We start from the raw sequence: 24,532 nt of genomic DNA on the forward strand, positions 1-24,532 counted from the left end.
AACTTAACAACCATGGATGTAGCATTACTTGATTTTTCTAGCAGCCAGGATAAATATGGGCAACTTGCAGACTGAGCTCATGCTCAAGGACAGGTGGGACTGTTAGCAGTGACAGTAGGCTAGTCATGAGTGCCTGGGGTAGGACTGGGGAACCTGTTGTCCTTCAGAAGTTCTTGGACTCCAACTCCCACCAGCCTTTTCCAACATGGCCAATAGTCAGGCACGGGAATGGGAGTTTGAGTCTAGTAACATCTGGAGGACCGCAGGCTCTCCATCCCTGCTGTAATGCTACAAAACTCTGGCTAGGCCTTAAAGCTGAAAGGACAAGAATTGCATCACCAAGAGAAACAGTACCAGTTACGAAGGACTATCATTTCTGTGTTTAAGCATCCTACCTCCACTCCAGATGCTACTGCATGCACTTAAAACATTGCCAGAGTTGCATGTATCATCTGCAGCACTCTATTCCTTGGTTTATAGGTAGTATATAAGTTTTTGAAATAAAACTAAAAACATGTTTGTAATAATAATAATAATAATAATAATAATAATAATAATAATAATAAATCACTCCAGTGCTAGTATTGAGTGTACCATAGCTCAGTCTCCAGGTGGCTAAACTTGAGCCTCCAGGCATAGCACTGCACAAAATAGCTCTTTTAGATGCATATGAAACATAACTGGTAAAAGTAATTATCTTCACCATAGCATTAACAAATTAAGTTTAGCTTAGCCAAATATTTGAGGCAACAACATTGATTATAGAAACTTGTAATTCAAGATTATGTAATTAATAACCATAATTAGCCCTCCATTATACAGCCTATTAGGCTTAGATTGAAAATTCTCAGCTTATGTTTCCTTGAAGGATTTGACTTCATGTAGCATTCCTAGGTCTGGGAAATTCATGATGCCTATGGCTGATTACCAAAGTATGAACCGCCTTCACTGAAGCTGATGCAACTTGAAGTGTGAGAGATTGTGTCTTAATGCTCTTAGCTCAATAGCAAAATTACACATTCATACATGTCAGATTTCTTATCCATTAGACCTTACCTAAATCTAACATTTCTATTCATTGGTGGGAAGCTTTAGCTGGGACATTGTAGCCCTTTATAATTTGGGCCTGACTAGTCTTAAGGGTTCTTTGTTTTTCATTTTTCTGAAAGGAAACTAGCTTAATTCTAGCAGCAAAAACATATTTGCATATGTTGCTTCAGAGGGAGGACAACCCTGTCTGGATCAAGTATACTTCTCAGTTCCCAGACCCAAAGCCATTCTCCCGTGGAGCCCACTCACTTTACCAGGATTCACCATCTGTTTGTTGGCCCTCATCCAGTTCCTCGCAGCATCCATACCATGGTCCATGGCTGCACCTGGTTCAGATTTTGTAGAGCTGGGTGTTATCGGTGAACTGATGACCTAGTGTTCCAAATTGCCCAATGGCTCCTCTTGGTGGTTTCAAATAGGTGTTGAAAAGCATTGAGTACAAAATAGTGTCATGTGGCTCCCCACAGCATGATTGGCACTTGGCAGAGCAGCAGCCACCCAATGCTATTCTCTGGAATTTACCCCCCAGCTTGGTACAAAACCATTGCAACCCTTTGCCTCCAACCCATCCTCTCAGAATAAAGACAGCCATTAGGTCTGATTCAGTTTCAAATCTGGGCCTGAACCCAGACTGGAATGGGTCTAGATTGTCAACCTCTTGGGCACATTTGCAAACCAGAGAACTTGATATGGGCCTTTAAAGCTTTAAATACTCAAGTCACAGCTATAGATCTTTAGACTCTGAAATACCTCCAGACTGCATCAGTCTGCTAAATGGAATATTTAGCTAAATGGAATATTATATATGCCTTTATTATACATAAAGGGAGTTGCACTGCTCTCCCTTACTTAAGCAGGAAGTACCATGCATTCAAGAAAATTAGTACAGCTCAGAGTTTGTCTTCCGTTAGCTATTCTGGTGTGGCTTACATAATCTGAATTGCTACACAGGTTTCCTAGTAATCATGCAGACTTAAGGGTTCCCCTTTTGCAGACAGAATTAAGCTGTTTTGCCACACACTGCAAAAATTTCAATTCAAAACATTGCTATGCATTGAAACCCAGTGTTGCACAAGCAGACTTCATTTCAGCCACTGGGACTTTGTATTTCTTCTCCACCCCTGTGCAGGCCCCCATGTGCCCCCAAAATCTGTTGCTGAGGCTGGGGGCCCCTCAAACACATTTGGGGGGTGCATTGAGAGCTGCAGGGTGAGCTATTGTCCATTCCACTTGTGCATGCACAGCACAGGATACAACCCAGCAGCTTAAAGAGTAGGTGTGTATCTATTAACATACTGGTATGCAAACTGATTTGTTCCTCAGTTCACGGCTCTATTTTATAGTCTGGTCCTATAGCAGCCCAAATTTTTATTTTTTTAAATAACATTTTATTGTTTTCCAAAAAACAAACAAAATTAAAACTGACTTCCTTCTAAACCCTTGCTTGGTTTTATTATTTATCAAGATACTGCGTGTCCATAATTAAGTTTGTATCATATTTAAATCACTGATTATCCATTCATAATAAAATTACAAGTACGGTAATCTTAAAACCCTGCTAATGTATTAACCTGTGTACATTGCTTCTGTATATATGCAATAGTTTTTCCATTCATTATCGTCTCTTCTTCTTAATTTCATTGTCATTTTTGCCATTTCTGCATATTCCATTAGTTTAACTTGCCAACAGCCCAAATTGTTACAGTAAAGGTGGTGAAGATAGGTTGTTCAGCTGGTATACAGAGAACTCTAAGCAGTATGGCTAGTAGCAGTAGTAGTTTAAAAATTGAAATTTGGACCCGCTTAATAGGCAAAGCGTTCCAGCTTCCACAGCCAGAACCTTAAACGTACTCTGTGTAAGATGTAAATATTTAAAACTTTGGCACCACACTGTGCAGGCTGTAACAGCAATTAAACACTGAGTGAGGATGAATAGCTAAAGCTGCTAAAAAGATGGAATGTCAGCTATTGCCCAACTGAGACTTAGAGAACAGTGATTTATTACTGGGACGAAGTTACTAAGATCATGCTATGCTCAAGCATAAAAATTCATCCTTTAATAAGTAGGAATATTATTCTATATATTCCAACTTACACAACTCCAGTGATTAATACGTGCATTCTAATTTGTGGTCAAATGGTGTAAATGAAAAAATCAGATACATTTAACAAAGGCTTGTAACAACTAGAACTCTGTAAATTACAAGTATGCAAACTGAGCTGCTAGAAGTCTGTGGGGGATCTAGTTAATTTGTGCCTCCTTTGTTGCAAAGGAATTCAAATAAAGCACACTAAAGGGATATTATTGGCAAACTGGGGTTAACTTCCACTCACTGTATAGGATATGTCCCATGAATTCCCATATCCTAAATGTCCAAGCTGAACATTAGTACGGTATATAAATTAATGGAATGAAAGCATCTTGCATTATGCATGTGAAATAAAGTTAACTTAAAAGCCTTGCTGGAGCAGGCAAGGGTCTGTCCCATATTCTGTTCCCACTTGGCCAGGCTGATGCAGCAGGATGAAGGCACCAGCCCTCCCTGTTGTCTTCCGGAAACCATTATTTAGATACATGCTGCTCCTGAGATTTGGAGGTTTCGGTTAGTCTGAGAATGAGATCCTTTGTGCTGAACTTAAGAACATATGAAGAAGCCTAAACTCCTCCAGTACTTGCTACTAATGTGACTTAATGTGTCTTTTTTCTCCTTAAGACCAGTCTTTTGTAACACTAGCCACAAACGATTCATATGTGAAAGGAGCACTTGTACTGGGGTCCTCACTGCGAAACCACAGAACAACAAAGAAGTTGACGGTACTGATCACTCCCCATGTCTCGGATCCCATGAGGTAAGGTGCATAACATACGATACTTGACAATTGAAGCCACTAAAATAAGAAGTTTGGGTCACTCTCTGCTTAGTACAGTGGAACCTCTACTCACGACCACAATCCATTCCAGAGGCCTGTCTCCTTATGGTGAAACGTGTTGCTGGTAGAAGTGCCGTTATGCACAGGTGCATTCAGTGGCAGCCTGCTTCTGCACATGTGCAGACGGCGGCAGCCGCTTCTGTGCATGTGCAGACAGCGGCCGTTTCTGTGTGCGTGCATATCACGGCAAACCCAGTGTTTACTTCCGGGTTTGCTGCAGTCGCAACTTGGAACTGGCCTAAGTAGAGCGGAACATAAGTAGAGGTTCTACTGTAGAGGGAAACTGAACTAGGTGAACTCTCGTTAGGAGCATTTTTGGGGCTGATTTTATTTTAGCTAGACAAATGGAAATATCTGTTAACACAGTACTATATCCTTTACAATTTCCTTACTGAAAGGAAACAAAACAGATGTGACTTATTTCTCCCTCCCCAATAAAATGCCTATTAATTCTAATTGGAAGAGAAATTCCCAATCAAGTCAGAAAACTGAAGCTGTGCTGAGATAGTTTACCCCCCCCCTCCACCAGCAGTTAAACAATAATGCCTGTCTACATGGCTTGTTTCTCCTAGGCATTTCCTTCCAAAGTTGTTGCCACCACCAATAACAGTGTTTCTTCATTCTGGTATAAGGGAGCCGCTGTATAGTGGGAGAGGACTGCCTAGAAATTGATTCTAATCAAGCGAATTTGTAGCCTGGTGTTGGCACTAGTTTTCCCTCACATCTGGAGGACCAGTGTGCTTCTGATCATATAGTCAAAAAGAAATAATGCATGTACAGATGTCTGCTTCACAAGATCTAGTCAGTCTGCCCATGGATGTTGGAAATACTGTAATACAAAGACCTATGCAATTATTGGATCTCCAGGTACAGGTTGGAACAGAAAATAGATAACTAATAAAACACTATTTGATCTCTTGGTGGGGGGATCAGGATTGTATATGGAAAATCTACTTAAAAGGAATGATTTGATTAATTGAACTACATCCTCTTCCTGTGAAAACCACTCCGACTTCTAAATGGTATGCCAAACATGAAAGAAACTTGACAGCACAGCAGTTTGCTTTACCTACATGTGAATTATTTCCACTATCTGTGGCCTGAATTGGTGCACCAAAATTGCATGTCATAGGAGCTGTAGTTCCTTGGTTAAAATGTGGTGTCAAGTGCATGAAACATCATACAAGAGCATTTCTTTTTCTAGAGTTTAAAAATGGTTTAAACTCTAGAAATTTGGTCTACCATTCACTTGGGAAGGACTTAGTTACTGCTGCAGAAGCTGCAGAGGAAAAGAGCGGTGGAGACAGAAGTCTGAAAAGCTGCAAAAAGATTGGAACAATTGAAAGTTGTTGGACACTGCAGCAAAGGGAACCAAAAGAGGCCCATCACAGGAGTTAGCAGCTGACCTTAGGGGTGCAATTTGATAAGTATTGTCTTGGTTAAGGAAAAGATCTAGAAAATCTTTTTAATTCAGACTGTAAGATTACTTTTTTTCTAAAATAATTTCCTCAAGCCATTCAGACATTTTGCTTTACAAAACTTTACAGCATATTTGGGCAAAAGATCCCTGCATTGCAGGATCCTCACAATCCTTTCCAACTCTATAATTCTATGATTCTGTTTTGTTGGGGGTGGGAATTGATCTGTGCAATTTACCCATGCCTTAAGTGCCTTGTCGCTCTACCTGGTATTGGGAGTTGGTTTGGCTGGTTAAAGGGCTGTTTAGTAGAGACAAAGAAAAATAATATCCACTTGGTGGCAGTGATGAAGTTAACAAGTGGGGGCTGGTTTAGCTGGCTGCCTGGCTTGTCTCCCTCCTCTCCCACAGTGCAAGTTACAACCTGTACACTATCCAAGTGATGGCATCCCACACTGCAGCTCCTCCACACACCAGTACCATTCCTCCTAGAAGCTGGGGTAATACTAGTGTGGGGAGGGATTACTACAATAATCATCTTCTTTGTGGTCTGAGGATTCTGAAACTACTTTTGTAGTTACAGGTAGGTAGCCATGTTGGTATGTCATAGTCAAAACAAAATTTAAAAAAATCCTTCCAGTAGCACCTTAGGGACCAACTAAGTTTGTTATTGGCATGAGCTTTTGTGTGCATGCACACTTCTTCAGATGGTATATGAAATTACCATCTGAAGTATACAATCTTCTGAAGTTACCATCTGAAGTATACCATCTTCAGATACCATCTGAAGAAGTGTGCATGCACACAAAAGCTCATACCAATAACAAACTTAGTTGGTCCCTAAGGTGCTACTGGAAGGATGTTTTTTACTTTCGTAGTGAGGAATAGAGCAGCAGAAGGTAACGTGAGAAACATCCCCAATATGCTACTGCTTGCAGTATCAGGTTTTTTTATAAGCTTTGAAATTGAAGAAGCAATTTAAGCATCTGATATCAAAGAACTACAAAACCAGGCCTTGTCTTGATTGGTCTTCAATTACAGTTTTTGGCAAAGAGGTCCCCTGTCTTACCCAAAGTTGACTCTACACAGTAGAAATACAAATGTTCAGATATTGTCTCAATACTCTTCAAATGTAGAGTTGTAGAATGCTTTCCTGTTTATTAACGGCATAGTTGCTTCTGCATTTAACCCTTTTGTGCATGTAGCAGTTGATCACTCAAATATATTTATGTGTCATGTTTTAGTAGCTGCTTTTTACATGCAATGTAAATGGTGTGTTTAGTATGCATACATAATAAAAAGTGTTACATAAGCATTTCCATAAAACCTAATCTTTAGAAGTCCCTCTCTAAAACGTCATACGAAATTAGGGGGAACTGAAGGAATTACACAAATTGTAAGTGCACTGCAGCAAGGTCCAGTGTCCAAACAAAACAGTCGTTGCTACAACATAATAGCACAGAATCAAAATATCGTAGGAGCTTCATTTTAAAATTTTATTGGTGTTCCAACAGTGCTGACGTACAGTGTATTCTGTAACCAAATTGGATGTTGTATGAATATCTCAGCTGCTGCCCAGAAGACTTTGCACAGTCTCTAAAAGCTCCTTCCTCGGCTCCTGCAGCTTAAAATAGCCAGCTGTCTTATCAAGTGTGTTCCTAGATCTTTCATACCCATATGTCTGTGTGGGTTTATGCAGGTCCTATATATGCTGACAGTCCTTCCATGCTACTAATTCACGGCCTTTCAAGAGCATTACCTGAAGGTGTGCTCTTGTGCTCTTTAGAAAGTTGCCACATGGCTAGGCAAATTCCTAAAGATGTGTTCATGAGTGGAAATGGAATAAAGCAATCTCCTTTCTCAAAAGATCTGTGCAGAGGTGGGAGTTAATATGGTTGAGAGCAAGCACTGAGCATTGATGTAAATTATGACCATTCGTTTCAATAGGAAAGTATTGGAAAAAGTTTTTGATGAAGTAAAGCCAGTGGATGTCTTGGACAGCGGAGACTCAGCCCATCTTGCACTGTTGAAAAGGCCTGAGCTTGGTATTACATTGACAAAACTCCATTGCTGGGAACTAATACAGTACTCAAAATGCGTTTTCATGGATGCAGACACAATGGTATGTACTACTTGTTTAAGAACACATTTGTTTGCTGGATCTCTTAAAGTTTTAGGTGGCTATTTATGCAGCAATTTGAGTCATGTGTGTATTATTAAAACAAATTGTTTTGCCATGCTTGACTTGAGACCTGTGTGCACACCAGCATGCTGCAAGAGAAGCTAAACTTAACCCACAGCATTGAATGCACCCAGCTGTTTTGTGCCAGCAGCAATCTCCTTCCTCTGCCAGTATATGGGCAGTGATGTCATCCTATGAACAGAAGCTAGGTTGCATGAGAAGTTCCTAATGTAAGCTGTGGGGCAACCTCACAGAATCCCAGAAGTGTCTGCATTGTCTAGAGAGCAGTTTCTTCTCACCACTGCAAAGCTTGGGCAAGTAAGGGCAACATGGTTTTTCTGCAGTTGCAAGGAAGTTGTTTTTGGAGCTTGACTGCATAAAGTGAAATGTACTTTTCCCCAGGGAAAAACTATGCCCAGGTAGCAAGTTTTAAACTGTGCAGTACTCTGAGAAAGGGGACTTATATCATTGCATTCACGGCTGGAATACTAAATTTGTACCCCCAAACTTTCTTCCTGTCTACTAGGTTTTGTCAAATATTGATGAACTTTTTGAAAGAGAAGAGCTTTCAGCAGCACCAGATCCAGGCTGGCCAGACTGTTTCAATTCAGGAGTTTTTGTCTATCGGCCTTCCATTGAAACATTCAATCAACTGTTACAACTTGCAACAGAGAAAGGCAGCTTTGATGGTATGTGCCTAACTGGTTCTGAGCAGTTGTGGGAAGAGCTTTTTTTTTTTTTTAATACTTTGTGAATGTTGTACTGTGACTCAAAAAAAACCACTATGTAGGAAATATTTAATGCTTGAACGACTCTGTGCTTTTTGAAAGCTTTCTATAGATTGGGGTTTTAGTTCAATGGATATATGAAACATTAATAAGATTTCCTTAAATTGACTGAAGTGCAGTCAGAGGGAAGTAGGTAATCTGTCGATAAATCAGCTGTCTGTATTTGATTGAAATAACTACAAGGAGAGAGTCTTTCAAAGCTTCAGATTTTTCCTTTAACTTCCAAGAGCTTTCATATATCTGATAGTGGTTCTTGTGGTTCTGTTCCATGTAAAACCAACGCTGCTTTATTTCCTAGTTCTGCCAGCTTCCTTACCGGACATGGAACCCAAGTCATGGCGTGAGCCAAGAAGTAAATAATTAAAACAGGAAAATTTATATTTTAAAGCATGGCTGCTTTTGGATGGCTTGAACTTATAGAAAGTCGCTCAATAGTCAAATAGGAAGTGTTGCAGATGCTTTGGAGAACAGAAGTAGAAGGGAAATCTCACTGGTTGCTATTTTGCTGTGCAAGTGCCATTATATATCTGCTGGGAGAATGGTATAATCAAGGGAACCCTCTTTTGACCATCGCAGAACAGTGTGGAAAAACCAGTTCCAAAACTAGCATGTAGAGAGCTGGGTGTGCCGTAATGCCTTTTGCATAATGCGCCCATAGCAGGAAGTGGGGTACCATATTTTCAGACCCTCTATAGTCACCCAGAATACAGTGAGGGGGGAAAGTATTTGATCCCCTGCTAAATTTGCCCGTTTTCCCTCTGAGGAAGAAATGACCAGTCCATAATTTTAATGGTAAGTTTACTGTAGCTATGAGAGACAGAATAACAACAGGAAAAACCTCAGAAACCCAGAAGACAAAAATCAGAGATTGATGTGCATTATAATGAGTGAAATAAGTATTTGATCCCCTATCAACCAGCCAGATGTCAGGCTACTTGGTATCTTCACTGTATGTAACAAGCTGAGATTAGAAGCACCTGCTGTAAAGGAGAGGTCTTACCTGTAATCCCAGCTCATTACAGTACCTGTACAAAAGACACCTGTCAACAGAAGCAATCATATTTTTTTTTATTTTTTTTTGTCAGGATAAAAGCAAGTTTTATTTTGTTCCTTTAAGAGATTTCTGGGCTGCCTTCTAAGGCCATGCCCACATTTGGATGTTTCCAAGAAATAGAAACAACACCTCATTGCACTCAAACACATTATTATTATTATTATTATTTAAATAATTTTTTATTAATTTTCCAATTTTTAACACTAAACAACAACAACACACAAACACCAACAAATACGAACACACACAAAAAATATCTTTTCTTAACCTCATTTTCATACGCCTCGTTTCTCGGACTTCCCCATACCTCACCCTTTTTGCATCCTTATTTTACAGTTTTTCAACAACCCTTTTTGCCAATTAAATTTAAACTCATTGTCATTCTCAATTTCACCTTAAATCATCAAACAGTTTTAGCTGCAATTCTGCATCTTCCTTCCCCTTGACATTTTATCACTCCTCTATTTTACAACAGTTCTTAAGATATAGTTTAAACTTTTTCCAATCTTCCTCCACTGTCTCTTTCTCTTGGTCGCGGATTCTGCCGGTCATTTCTGCCAGTCCCATAAAGTCAATCACTTTCATCTGCCATTCTTCCAGTGTGTGGGTAATTCTTGTGTCTTCCAATACTTTGCTAGAAGAATCCTTGCTGCTGTAGTGGCGTACATAAAGAAAATCTTATCCCTCTTTGAAACCAATTGGCCAACCATGCCCAGGAGAAATGCCTCCGGTTTCTTTTGAAAAGTACATTTAAGTACCTTCTTAATTTCATTATAAATCATTTCCCAGAAGGCCTTAATCCTTGGGCAGGTCCACCAAAGGTGAAAGAAGGTACCTTCGGCTTCATTACATTTCCAACATTTATTATTGGGCAAATGGTAAATCTTCGCGAGCTTGACTGGGGTCATGTACCACCTGTATATCATTTTCATAATATTTTCTTTTAAGGCATTACATGCCGTAAATTTAGTACCGGTGGTCCATAACTGTTCCCAGTCCGCAAGCATAATGTCATGACCTATGTCCTGTGCCCATTTAATCATAGCTGACTTAACAGTTTCATCTATTGTATTCCACTTCAGCAATAGGTTATACATTCTTGATAAATTCTTAGTATTGAGTTCTAACAATTCTGTCTCTAGTTTCGATTTCTCCACCTGGAAACCAATTTTCCTGTCTTGTTTAAAAGTCTCCATTATTTGATAATAATGGAGCCAATCTCGTACTTTAGACTTTATTTTCTCATAGCTCTGTAGTTTAAATTTACCACTTTCTTGTTCTAAAATTTCAAAATATTTTGGCCATTTAGGTTCCATGTTAAGTTTCTTCACCTCCTTAGCTTCCATAGGTGATAGCCACCTAGGAGTTTTATTTTCCAGCAAATCCTTATATCGAATCCAAATGTTATATAATGCTTTTCCGACAATATGGTTTTTAAAACCCTTATGAACTTTAACCTTGTCATACCATATATATGCATGCCAACCAAACCTATTGTCAAATCCTTCCAAATCCAACGTGTCTGCATTCTCAAGAAGTAGCCAGTCTTTCAGCCAGCAGAAAGCTGCCGATTCATAGTACAGTCTTAAGTCCGGCAGGGCAAACCCCCCTCTTTCTTTTGCATCAGTAAGTATCTTAAATTTTATTCTGGGCTTTTTGCCCTGCCAGACAAATTTAGATATATCTTTCTGCCACTTCAACAGAAGCAATCAATCCAGCAGATTCCAAAGTAGCCACCATGACCAAGACCTAAGAGCTGTCCAAGGATGTCAGGGACAAGATTGTAGACCTGCACAAGGCTGGACTGGGCTACAAGACTATTGCCAAGCAGCTTGGTGAGAAGGTGACAACAGTTGTGCAATAATTCACAAATGGAAGAAATAGAAGAGGTTGACAAAATAACTGTCAACCTCTCTTGGTCTGGGGCTTCATGCAAGATCTCATCTCGTGGAGTTGCAGTGATCAGGAGAACGGTGATGAAGCAGCCCAGAACTACACAGGAGGAACTTAAGTCAATGATCTCAGGACAGCTGGGACCATAGTCACCATGAAAACAGTTGGTAACACACTGCGCCGTGAAAGACTGAGAGCCCGCAAGGTCCCCTTCCTCAATACAGCGCATGTACAGGCCTGTCTGCAGTTTGCCAATGCACACCTGAATGACCCAGAGAACTGGGTGAAAGTGTTGTGGTCAGATGAGACCAAAATCGAGCTCTTTGGCATCAACTCAACTCACCATGTTTGAAGGAGGAGGAATGCTGCCTACGACCCCAAGAATACAATCTCCACTGTCAAACATGGAGGGGGACATATTATGCTTTGGGGGGTGTTTTTCTGCTAAGGGGACAGGACTCCTTCACCGCATCGAAGGGACGATGGATGGGACCATGTATCATCAAATCTTGGGTGAGCACCTCCTTCCCTCAGCCAGGGCATTGAAAATGGGTCAAGGATGGCTTTTCCAGCATGACAATGACCCAAAACACACAACCAAGGCAACAAAGGAGTGGCTCAAGAAGAAGCACATAAAGGTCCTAGAGTGGCCTAGCCAGTCTCCAGACCTTCATCCCATCGAAAATCTGTAGAGGGAGCTGAAGGTTCGAGTAGCTACACATCATCCTCGAAATCTTACTGACTCGGAGAGGATCTGTAAAGAGGTGTGGGACAAAACACCTCCTGAGATGTGTGCAAACCTGGTGGCACCTACAAGAAATGTCTGATCTCTGTAATTGCCAACAAGGGTTTTGCCACCAAGTACTGTCATATTTTGCAAAGGGATCAAATACTTATTTCACTCATTATAATGCACATCAATCTCTGACTTTTGTCTTCTGGGTTTCTGAGGGATTTCCTGTTATTCTGTCTCTCACAGCTACAATAAGCCTACCATTAAAATTATGGACTGGTCATTTCTTTGTCAAAAGGCAAACAGGCAAATTTAGCAGGGGATCAAATACTTTCCCCCCCTCGCTGTACCTGCTCATGGAGTTATTTGCAGTGAATTGTCAGATTAAGGCTGGAAGGCATTTATGCCAGGCTTCCTTAAACTCAGTCCTCCAGATGTTTTTTGGCCTACAACTCCCATCATCCCTAGCTGGCAGGACCAGTGGTCAGGGATGATGGGAATTGTAGTCTCAAAAACATCTGGAGGGCCTAGGTTGAGGAAGCCTGATTTACGCCTTCCTTATCTCCAAAGATGCAGATAAGGAGAAAGATGCAGCTGCCTTGTCAATGGAAGTTGAGCACTGCTGCCTGCAGCTACAACTCAGAGGGGTAGAGCTATGTTATATATAGCTTCAGACAGCTTTTTTGAGCAGGAGGAGGTTGCGTTTCAAGTTCACTCCTGCCTTTTGAATACTTGCCCCCTCGTCCCTGGCTAATACAACTAACAAATCACCCGGGATTGACTTGTTGAATCCTGTTGCGGGAATAATATTTCACCATTATAAATACGTCAGCCAAGCTTTTAAACAAAATGTTAAAATAGTTTCTGTTATGTGTTTATATCTCCCTTCTCATCATATCTATATTACATGATATCCCATTTTCCTCCAAGAGATTCAAGGTAGCAAACATTGTCCCCACTCCCTATTTTTTTATCTTTACAACAAACCTGTTAAGTAGATTTGCCTGTGGGAAGGTGATGGGCTCAAGGAATCACAACCAGCTTCATGGGTAAGTGGAGATATGAACCATGGTCTCCACTGTCCTACTAAATCCCACTCTCAGTGTACATAGTAAGAAGGTAAAAATAATATTCCAGGTCTTCAAAATGCTTCTAAAGGTTTCAGTCATTTATTTATTTATTTTGGAACCAATTCAATCCCTGGCAGAGAAGAGTAGTAGAGATGAAAAATTTCCCATTCAGACCACTATAAAACAAATATCTTCAGCCGTGCTACTTAACACAAGGGTTCAAACATCCATTATAGGATTGGATGGACCAAAAGGTAATTACTGCTTCTGAGAGTGAACTTGGGTAGAGAAAAGACTGGAGATAATGGGAAACGAGGGAAAAGTTACTATTTGTGTTGCCAAGTCAAACATTTGCATACTCCAGCCTTTTCCAGGCATGTTGTTTTCCAGCTTGAAGTTGCCTCGAGTGCCGTTAGGCAGCCTCTACTGTAAGAGCTGATGGGGAAGGAAGCATAGTAGTAGCTCAAGCAAAGATGTTTGGAGCACCTTCAGGCAGCAGTGACCAAGCAAACTGAAAAGGCTGTTGGGGAAGATCAGCTGCCAGTTCTCAGCCCCCAGGTGCCTTGGTTCTGCAACCTTCCTCCCAGCTTTGGACATGGGGAGGTGACCAGGATCGCCAAGCAATTGCTAGGACCATCCTTGCTAACTTCCACATCATAAAGATTGGGTGGGGAAAGGTTTGTTGTTCATCATGCTTGCCCGATGGTGGCTTCACAATTGCTGTAGTGAACAGAATTATTGCAGAAGGGCAACCCTGAATTTGCAAAAGTTAAAATGAATGGGGGACCCCCCAACAAAAGTCCAATGTGGACTGAGTATGCTCTAAAAGTATGGGATATTGAGTATTTGTTGGAAAAAAGAGAACCTGAACTTGGGGAAGCAGAATCACCTGGGGAAGGCTAGCTTAATATGAAGGTACACTAGGCTTGCTTGAACCTTGAAGGGAAACCCTTTTGCTAGGAGATAGGCTTATAAATAAATGCATCCTTTTCTTGCTTAGGCTGGCCACTTGCATGGGCACATCCAACAGGGCCGTAATGTATTGCAAGCAAGAGAGTGCAGTTGGAAAGAGCCTCCAGGGCTCAAGAAGTCACACAAATTAGACATTCCACATTGGGTGACACCCCTGAGCTTTTCTTGATTGCTTGTTTGTATAGCATCATTTTCATTGTTAACAAGGCTAAACTCTGCTGCTTGTGATGGAATGCTTTTGTTCTTTAACAAAATTATCTGTGTAGGAAATGGTGAAGATGATGGTTGTTCTTTGCTATTATATTGTATGGCTCAAGTACATGGGAACACTCTGCCTAGGGAAAGGCTATTTACACTACTTAGAAGCAAAAGCTTTGCTTCTGTTCATAGCTGCACAGTTGAATTGGCTTCAGTTTGCTATAAAATATACATGCAGACTAGATACTGACACCACCATGAATGGATTACCATGGGAATGCAATCCTAGCTAGTCTGGAGCAGGGGGGGGGGAGCATTCTAGGGCTGCATTCTCATAGATTAAACTTGCTACTAAAGTTACTTTCTAACTTTCAGAATTGCTTGCATTGGTCTGTGGAAGCTAAGAGAAAGTCCTAAGAGGCAGTTCTTGTCCTGATTTCAGTTGCTTTCCACCAGATGCATTTGTTTGAAAAATAACAGGGAGTGCAAAATAAAGTACCCATGTCAAATAGCAAGAGTTATTTGGGACTATGCTTTTGAATCACTTTACTGTCTATGTTGTAACTTAAGCACTGGCACCAGTAGAGCTGGCATGGATACGAGAAGGCTTGTAGTAAGAAGAATAGTGATTTCATGGTGTTTTGTCTGGAACAAAACGCAAGTAGAAGTGTTGTGTTCTTTCTGACTGTATTTCACTCATTTGGCTTTGGCATAATAAGATAGTTTTGAATTTATCTGGGGGAGGGAGGGAGAGAGAGAAGCAAGTGTGTTGAATTTCATTCGAAGTGGAAACATTATAAATGGGTAAACTCTGATGCACATTTGAAAGCAAACCTCGAGTGATATATTTCTGCTGTGGGAACTAGAAATAGAAATGAAGCTGTTATTTCCTCAGAAATGTGTGCAGTGTCTGGGGGCTTTTCTTTCCTAGCTTTGTGAAATCCTTGCCAGCAAGTAGCCCTGAATCTAGATTATAAACTTGATACAAGGACTGAACCAGAACTTCAGTAAGAATTTGATAATCTTTTATAAGTGGTAATCTTGAGTCTGTAGAAAGCAATCCTAGTATACTTCAATCTGCCTCTTTGAAAAGAAGCATATGGAAAGAATTCCGTTTCAGAAATCTTTCTCCTGCTAGTGAGAAAAAACAAAGCAATGCACCTCTTTAGAGGAATAGTTCAGATACATAAAAGGGCATTGGGCTTAACACTTCAAACACCAAACAGTAGGATATGCTTGCTACCACAGAGTTCAGAAATGACATTATTTCCAGCAGGCATGCAGCTGACAAAGTCATAATTTATGGCTTAAGTGTCCAGAACCAATATATCCAATAACTTATAGGTGGTGATGGTGGTTCTTATTATTAAAAATTATATTCTGTCCTTCACCCAAGGATCACAAGGTGGTTTACAATATAAAACCACAAAAAATAGTAACAAACAAACAAAAAATACCCCCACCACACACACAGAGTGTGTTTAAAACAGGGGTAGGCAACCTAAGGCCCATGGGCCAGATGCAGCCCAATTGCCTTCTCAATCCAGCCCATGGATGGTCTGGGAATCAGCGTCTTTTTACATGAGTAGAATGTGTGCTTTTATTTAAAATGCATCTCTGGGTGTAGGAATTTGTTCATTCCCCCCCCCCCCAATATATATATATATATATATATCTCTTGTCCGGCTCACCACATTGTCTGAGGGATGGTGGACTGGCCCACAGCTGAAAAAGGTTGCTGACCCCTGGTTTAAAAGGTCATAGATTGTCTGATTAGACAAATGCCTGGGAGAAGAGGAATGTTTTTGCCTGGTGCCTAAAGATACATAGTGAAGGCAAGCCTCCCTATGGAGAACATTCTACAAATGGGGAGCCATTGCAGAAAAGGCCTCCAGACCTCTCATGAAGGAGGCACACGGAGAAGGGCCTCAGGTGATGATCGCAAGGTGCAGGTTGGTTCATATGGAGAGAGGCGGTCCTTGAAGTATTACAGTCCTGAGCTTCTAAGTAGTGTGGACAGTTTGTCTCTCCTTGTGTAAATGAAATGTTAAAAACTACTATCAGTCTTATGTAATTGTTCCTACATTTAGTTTTTGTAAAAGACATGTTGAGAATGTATTGGCTTATCTAGAATTCCTGCTGCCTTAAACCGAAATGGATCTAAGCAGTTGTCATTTGATGTGGAGTGGGGAACCTGTGGCCCTCCAGAAATCATTAGATTACAACTCTCATGATCCCTGACCATTGACTAATAATAATAATAATAATAATAATAATAATAATAATAATAGAAGCTGTCTGCCAGTATATTATCGATCCAAATAGTAACAACTGTTGTAACGATTATGGATGCTTAAAAAGCCATGAACTTCATTTTTCCCAGGCTACACCTAAAACCCAGACATTACTGTCCTATTTCTGTCTCAGGCATACAAAATCTGCTTGGGTCTGCCAAGTTTTGCTGTGGCTTTGGTTCTAGTTCTGAACACAGTCATTAATTGGGTCACTGGAGTAACTGCATTAAGTATTTGGGACCTGTTTACCTGAGGGACTGCTTGGTCCCATTTGTGCCTATCTGACAGCTTTGATCTGCTTTTTAGAAATGTCATATAATGCTCATTCTACATTTGCAAAGAGTTGAGCTTTCAGCATGGTAACACCTATGTTTTGGAACTCTCTGCTTAGTGATGTTATGTAGACATCTCCAGGTGTTTTTGATGCCTGCTGAAAACTCTTTCCTTTCACCAGATCTCTGATTTAGTTTTGTATGTTTGTTTTTAAAAATGTGTTTCTGACTTTTATCTGCTTTATTGATTTTCTTACATACACCTCTTAAGGTAGTGTTTCAATTTAAAAAAAAAATTATAGATTTTTCTAACTAATTAAAAGTTGGTGTCTTGTACAGCAATATGTCCATAACTCTTGTACAGCAATACATGGGGCTGCCTCTGAAGACGGTTCAGAAACTTGAGCTGGTGCAAAATGCAATGGGCAGATTGCTCACCAGAATAAGACAGTTTGAGCATATAGCACCAATCCTGGCACAACTGCACTGGCTGCCAATAATAATAATAATAATAATAATAATTTATTATTTATACCCCGCCCATCTGGCTGGGCCTCCCCAGCCACTCTGGGCGGCTTCCATAGAAAGCAAAAATACAATAAAATATCACATGTTAAAAACTTCCCTGAACAGGGCTGCCTTAAGATGTCTTCTGAATGTCAGGTAGTTGTTTATCGCTTTGACATCTGCTGGAAGGGCGTTCCACAGGGCGGGCGCCACTACCGAGAAGGCCCTCTGTCTGGTTCCCTGTAGCTTTGCTTCTCGCAATGAGGGAACTGCCAGAAGGCCCTCGGCACTGGACCTCAGCGTCCGGGCAGAATGATGGGGGTGGAGACGCTCCTTCAGGTATACTGGACCAAGGCCGTTTAGGGCTTTAAAGGTCAGCACCAACACTTTGAATTGTGCTCGGAAACGTACTGGGAGCCAATATAGGTCTTTCAAGACCGGTGTTATATGGTCTCGGTGGCCGCCCCCAGTCACCAGTCTAGCTGCCGCATTCTGGATTAGTTGTAGTTTCCGAGTCGCCTTCAAAGGTAGCCCCACGTAGAGTGCATTGCAGTAGTCCAAGCGGGAGATAACCAGAGCATGCACCACTCTGGCGAGACAGTCCGCAGGCAGATAGGGTCTCAGCCTACATACCAGATGGAGCTGGTAAACAGCTGCCCTGGACACAGATTTGACCTGTGCCTCCATGGACAGCTGTGAGTCCAAAATGACTCCCAGGCTGCGCACCTGGTCCTTCAGGGGCACAGTTACACCATTCAGGACCAGGGAATCCTCCACACCTGCCCGCCTCCTGTCCCCCAAAAACAGCACTTCTGTCTTGTCAGGATTCAACCTCAATCTGTTAGCCGCCATCCATCCTCCAACCGCCTCCAGACACTCACACAGGAGTTTCTGGACTCAATTCAAAGTGCCTATAAAGCCTACAGAGCTCAGGACCTCAATATCTTAAGGATCACCTTGCCTTGTATGAACTGACCCAGACCCTGCACTTGTCATCTGAGGCCCATCTCTGTCCCCCATCCTAGAGAGGTTCAGAGGGTGGCAACAAAGGAACTGGCCTTTCCTGTGGTGGCTCCCAGATTGTGGAATGCTCTCCCCAGAGAGGCTCACCTGGTGCCATTACAACATGTCTTTATGTACCAGGCAAAAACATTCTCTTTACCCAGGCTATTAAATAACCAATGGCCTGTGGGGGGGGGGGACTGTTGTTATGACTATTTTATTATTAGACTGTCTGTCAGTATGTTTTTTATTACGTTTTTATCATTGATGTTCTGTAATGTGTTTATCAGAAGATCCCAGGGCGGTGTACAATATTATAAAGGGTGGCATATAAATTGAATGAATGAATAAATAAATAAATAAATAAAACCCCTCACTTAAGGGCAATACACCACTTTGACAGTACAGTGGTACCTAGGGTTACAGACTCTGCTAACCTGGAAGTAGTACCTCGAGTTAAGAACTTTGCCCCAGGATGAGAACAGAAATCATGCGCGGGAGGCCCCATTAGCTAAAGTGGTACCTCAGGTTAAGAACTGTTTCAGATTAAGAACGAACCTCCGGAATGAATTAAGTTTGTAACCAGAGGTACCACCGTATCATAGTTGCTGCCTTGCTTCTCTCCAGAATTGGCTAGGCTGAGTTGCACAACACACAAGGCCCTGTGACATCTATGTATTGCTTTCCACACTGCAAAATAATCTGAAGGCGTACTGTATGACACACACAACCCCTTCTCAGGTCACTGAAGCAATTGCCTTGGGTAAAATGCCAGCAGTTTGGAGGCAAGAATACAAACTCATGAGTCACTGGTGCTTGCACACATCTTGATTAGACAAGGGGACAACTAGCACTTAGAGTTGTTGTTATTGGGTTGCTCAATTATGCATTGTCATGGCCCCTGTTAAACTCTTATCATGTCTCTCTTTCAGGTGGGGACCAGGGTTTATTAAACACTTTCTTCAGCAGTTGGGCAACTACAGACATCAGCAAGCACCTGCCATTTATTTACAACTTAAGCAGTATTTCGATCTACTCCTATCTCCCAGCATTTAAAGCGTAAGTGGACAAAATGTATAAAATCAACTTACATATGTGGTTTCTCTTGTTCATATTATGTGAAGGCTGTTTCCAAAGTGGAGACCAGTCTGGTCTCTGCTTGTTCTCATAAGGTGCCACCAAGCAAGAGATTCAATCTGTTCTAAATTAAATACCTAAGCTATGTTGATTACAGCTGGGGGTGGATTGTATGAGGTCTTTTCCACTTCTTTATCTTACGACAGCCATCTGGGCCAACATGTTTACAACAAATATAATGTCTTGACTTCAAAGGCAGGACTGGGGAACTATTGGCCACAGCCAGCCTAGCCCAGTGGCCAGGAAGAATGGGAGTTGTAATACTGCTTCACCTAGCTTCCTGATCTTTGTTCTGAGCACTTGTCCTGATGTTGCTCCATAGCATGGAGGTCCTGCAATGTGGCTACTTTACATCCATGACATGGAATGTTGAAACCCCTGGTCCATGTGGGAGGTGCCCATGATCCTGCTCCTTCCAAAGCTGCTAATACCCATTCTAAAACTGCATCCGATGTGACCCAGGGGTGGTCACCCCACCCTTAGTATAGGAGCCCTCCTACTGTCGCAGTACAGAAAGAACCAGTAATGCAAGACGTAAACCGTTTTTGAATACTTCCCAATTGTCTAAAACCTCCACAAATGTAGTCCACATTTGCTTGAGACTGAGTGCCAACAGGACTATTGGAGAGGCCTGCTTTCAACCCCAGCCACTGCTGGGAGGGAAATAGGCTAGAACAACAAATGGCTCTGTTCAGTTGCTACCTCTGAACGTGCGGGCAAGTGGGCATTGCAGTGTCCCTGCAGAAATGCAATACGGGTACTCCGTAAAATCCTTTGGAAAAGGAATGAGAATGCCTTCTTTAAAAGGTAATATTAAGATAGTCTAGGACTTCAGGAAATACAGTGGTACCTCTGGTTGCGGATGGGATCCATTCCAGAGCTCCAGTTGGCTCCCGAGGTTTCCACAACCAGCGGAACCGTTTCTGCGCATGTGCATGTGGCGAAACCTGGAAAAATACTTCTGGGTTTGCGGTGTTCACATCCTGAAGGATATACAACCGGAGGTGTGCGTATCCAGAGGTACCATTGTATTGTGAGCTGTTGGACACTGAGGCACAGTGTGTGTGTGTTTCCTTTGAGTAGACACGATGCATAATACAGTCACATCCTAAATTTGAAACTTAGTGCCAGCCTCTATGGGTCTATTCAGAAGTAAGCCCTGTTAGTTCAGTTGATTTACTCCCAGGTAAATGAGTATAAGATCGTACCCTTAAGTCCCTTTGACGAGAGCCACAGACCACATGGTCTTAGTCAAAAACATATTCAGCATAGTGTATCTATTTCCCAACCCAGATGTAGCCTAAATTATTTCTTTATGATGCCAGCCGTAAAGAGTCCAGATTTAAATTTTCCCTGGAAATTGTAAGGTTTAAGTAAATATCTTAACCCATGCCACTCATATATCCAGAAGTTAATGAGCGATTTGTATGAGCGAGTCTCCAGGCAACATCAAGTAACTAGAGTTCTGTGGAGCAGCTAACGTAAGCAGTGTGTTCGGTGGCTCAGGTTCAAAATGTCTTGTGATCGCAGCATCATATGAAGCACTGTCAAGTTAAAATTAGAAGACTTATTCTTGGAAGTCCATGCAAACTGGAATGAATACATAGTACTGAGTGGTTGGTGGAGAGAATATCTGGCTCAGTGTATGGTATTGTGGTGTTGTGTCTTTAAGCTGTTGACTTACTTGAATCATGTGATACCTGGTTCCTATGATTCACCTCCTTTCTGTTTTGAGGTCAGGTTTGTTGTCTCTGCTTTTGGTGGACCCAAGGCCATTCCTCTGCCCGTTCAAGTGACAGCTTGAAAGCCTGAGTCTCTGGGAAACTTGTGGCTTTCAGGGAGAATGAATCTGAATACAAGATGTCCCCACCCAGGGGATTCAAGCTGTGCCAAGCAGTTATAGCTCACGGAATGAATGACATTTTAAACCCTGTTATGATCACATCTAATCTGCTGGCTTTTTAGAATGGAAAAGGGGATTTATCAAAAACAGGTGCAAACCTCAGCCTCTTAAATAAAATCCTTCAAGCAGTGATGTCAGGGTTCCAAATAGGTTCAGGTAGCTAACTTAGCATTTTGCTCAGGCGAAAAGGCCGTTGGCAGTGGACAAATGGGATCAAATTACTATACGGCAGGCCTAGAATGCATGTTACTCGGCAAATGAGTTGCCCATTAGAATCCTACTAAGTTGACCTGATGTATACCTAACAGCACATTCAATCTTCCCACATACACCAATAGGCTGCCTTTTTAGTTTGGTCTCTGCCCCTCCATTGCTCTGAGCTTGACTTTGGCTAGTCAGTGTATACACAGAGAGAGAGGGGGAGGGAAAGAGAGAGATTCTCCAAATCATTCTATAACTCTGCTGGAAGTCAACAAGGGAGGATATAATAATTTCATCCAGAATCTACAAGCAGCTGCAGGCCTAACTCCCTATAGTAAAATTATTGAAGTAAATGAGGCTTCCATACAAGAGCTCGCCAGGTTTATGGTCAACTATTATTCAAGTATCTCCTAGACCAGTGAACTATGAAAACTATAGAAATAACCCAGATGCAAACTGTCATGTGAAACGACCAAAGCAACTTAGAGATGAGAGGTCAAAATTGAAAAGCCTTTTTAAATAACATTTCATTTCTTCTTTTTCGGTACTTTAACCTGGAAAAGGTGTCCTGTATATTACTGCACGGGTTTTGCAGAGGACATCTTTTCCCTTCCATCTAGCCCTAAACCTTTCCTCATTATGCTTTAGAACAAAAGCACTCAGGAACAAGCCTCTCTGCTTGTATTGTTGCTGGGGGAAAGAGTGTTAACCTTGGAATATGCATTCTTCTTCCCATTCTTGCCTCCCGTGATACTATAAGCAGCCATGGGCTCAAGCAGGCAAATTCCTTCCATTCCCTCTCCCTTTTTTCTTTTTACATTCAACCGAAAGCTTCAACACTCAGTGGCTTAACAGCTCTTGACCCTAGACTTGACCTCCAGACTTGCTCTGCCTGACTTCAGGTCCACTGAACATCTTGTTTCCTTCCCAAAGACAGGCATTGGGATAGGTATTTTTGTATTTTTCTGCTGCTAACTGCCGTAAGATCTTCAGACACAAATTTATATGGATAAATACATTTGCTCACAAAAAAAATAGTATTTTTCTTACCTCCATATCCTCAATATTCTGTAGATCTTGGAAACTCACCAAGCCCTATAAAACCTGTATTTTTGAACACCTAGGAAGTCATCTGATTTTATGTAGAAATCATCACCTCTTTTCTGGGTGGCCTTGGTTTGCTTCCAAGCAGGCAATTTACCCACCCAGCTTTGCTAGTAGAAAGGAAAAGTTGGGGACCTCCGTCAGATCATTGCAATAATAGCAGTGACCATTTTGCATTGGGGGAGGTCTATTATTCCCCCTGTTCTCTGGTCCAAAAGGACCCATGTGTTGATGATCGTGTGTCAATGAGACACACCTAAAATTTCAGCCTGTAATGGGTGTTGTCTCTTTGGCCTGCAATAAAATAACAGTAACATTTTGGAGGTCCCAGGTCGCAAGGTGGTTAGATTGGTCTCAACTAGGGCCAGGGCCTTTTCAGTACTGGCCCCGACTTGGTGGAACACTCTGTCACAAGAGACCAGGGCTCTGCAGGACTTGACATCTTTCCGCAGGCCCTGCAAGACAGAGCTGTTCCAACTGGCCTTTGGTTTGGACTTAGTCTGACCCTTATGTTTCCCTCCCCTTATGGTTTTGATGAGGCTGCATTTTAAATTGCATTTTAACCTGTATTTTAAATTGGGGTTTTTTTCCCTATTATGTTTTTACTGTAATTTTACTGGTGTTAGCCGCCCCGAGCCCGGCTAACATAGCCTCATATTGGAGGTTAGAGATGTGGCTAAACCTGGTTTGGATTTTTGCCCTCAAATCCACTTGTCAAGACTCTCTACCAGACCCAATTCAGCACTTGGTTGCATGCATGAACTTTGTGCTATATTGGCTAGCATGCAGTTGCAGTGCTTGAACTGTCTCAATGGACATGCTGCTGTCCATTTAGCACAGTAATTGCTGTGCTAAAATGCTACATTCCTCCATTGTTTTTGATGGGCAGCTCTCACTTCCAACTTGGGGGAAGTCTATGGGGACCAGATATTTTCCACATCCTTACAATGGGGCATACTAGAATTTTCTCTAGACTAAACCGAATGAAAATTGTGTTAAGTTCTGGAAGCTCACAGATCCTTGTTGGTCCCCTTACACTTTAGTCTCTTTGAACTTCTTCTACATAACTAGGCAGCCACAGACTTGCAAAAAACAACCACCCACCCCATGTTGTCTCAGGTTGTTTCAGTTTTGCTTATGAATAGATAAACTATTAATCACTCATATATTTGTATATATGATAAAGATGGAGTTCTATTGTGTAATGCTGTGGAAGCACAGGAAATGTGCAAAACTTGGTATAAAAGCCAGCATTTTAGGGATTTAAGGCTCTACTGAGCCTAGGGCTGGCCGATCAGGCCACATGACCCGGAAATACTGTCCGTGGACAAACACCGGCTCCCTCGGCCAGTATAGCGAGATGAGTGCCACGACATTTTATTTTAAAAATGTTCTAGTCCTAAGGCTGCAAATCAATATTGCCATGCTATATGGTGTGAACACTAGCAAAATGTTTAGATGCTAGAATGGGGCCAATTGAAGGCTTGGTTGTCAGGAGCCCTAATGTCTTGCATAGCTCTTTGCTATTCACATGACAAATTGAAGCAGAATGAATTATGCAGACTATGTGCTACTTAATACAGGGCATAGAACAGTGTTTCTATTGGCACTGAATTGTGCCAAATCTCACCTGCTTCAAATGGTGAGATGCAGCCTCTTGCTTCATATGGGGTTTCCTGCTGAGCAATTGCCCTAATACTTATATGAAATCCCAGTAGTGGTGGCTTTCTGGTGGTGTTACAACAGCTACTATTGTTTGTTGTATTTAATGCATACAAAATGAAGTTCTAGTCTTGGTATACTTGAAAAAAAAAATCAAATCAA

General features: G+C 41.6%; 2 protein-coding genes across 7 annotated transcripts in view; one reads left to right on the forward strand and one right to left on the reverse strand.

Moving 5' to 3' along the window:
- Positions 1-24,532, reverse strand: part of CP (ceruloplasmin) — a 324,621-nt gene that overhangs the window by 209,684 nt on the left and 90,405 nt on the right. The window lies entirely within an intron of this gene.
- The window catches only part of GYG1 (glycogenin 1), a 33,973-nt gene that overhangs the window by 6,399 nt on the left and 3,042 nt on the right, over positions 1-24,532 (forward strand). For 4 of the 6 annotated variants that reach the window (XM_081862710.1, XM_081862712.1, XM_081862707.1 and 1 more), the window contains exons 2-6: positions 3,765-3,900; positions 7,346-7,520; positions 8,107-8,269; positions 8,667-8,720; positions 19,296-19,422. In XM_081862710.1, coding sequence (XP_081718836.1) covers positions 3,765-3,900; positions 7,346-7,520; positions 8,107-8,269; positions 8,667-8,720; positions 19,296-19,422 — 655 coding nt within the window. The remainder of the gene's footprint in view (positions 1-3,764; positions 3,901-7,345; positions 7,521-8,106; positions 8,270-8,666; positions 8,721-19,295; positions 19,423-24,532) is intronic. The other 2 variants (XM_081862709.1, XM_081862711.1) reach the window with 1 other exon arrangement.

Source organism: Podarcis erhardii (genome assembly GCF_964252035.2).
Source record: "Podarcis erhardii genome assembly, chromosome: 5".
Classification (NCBI taxonomy): domain Eukaryota; kingdom Metazoa; phylum Chordata; class Lepidosauria; order Squamata; family Lacertidae; genus Podarcis; species Podarcis erhardii.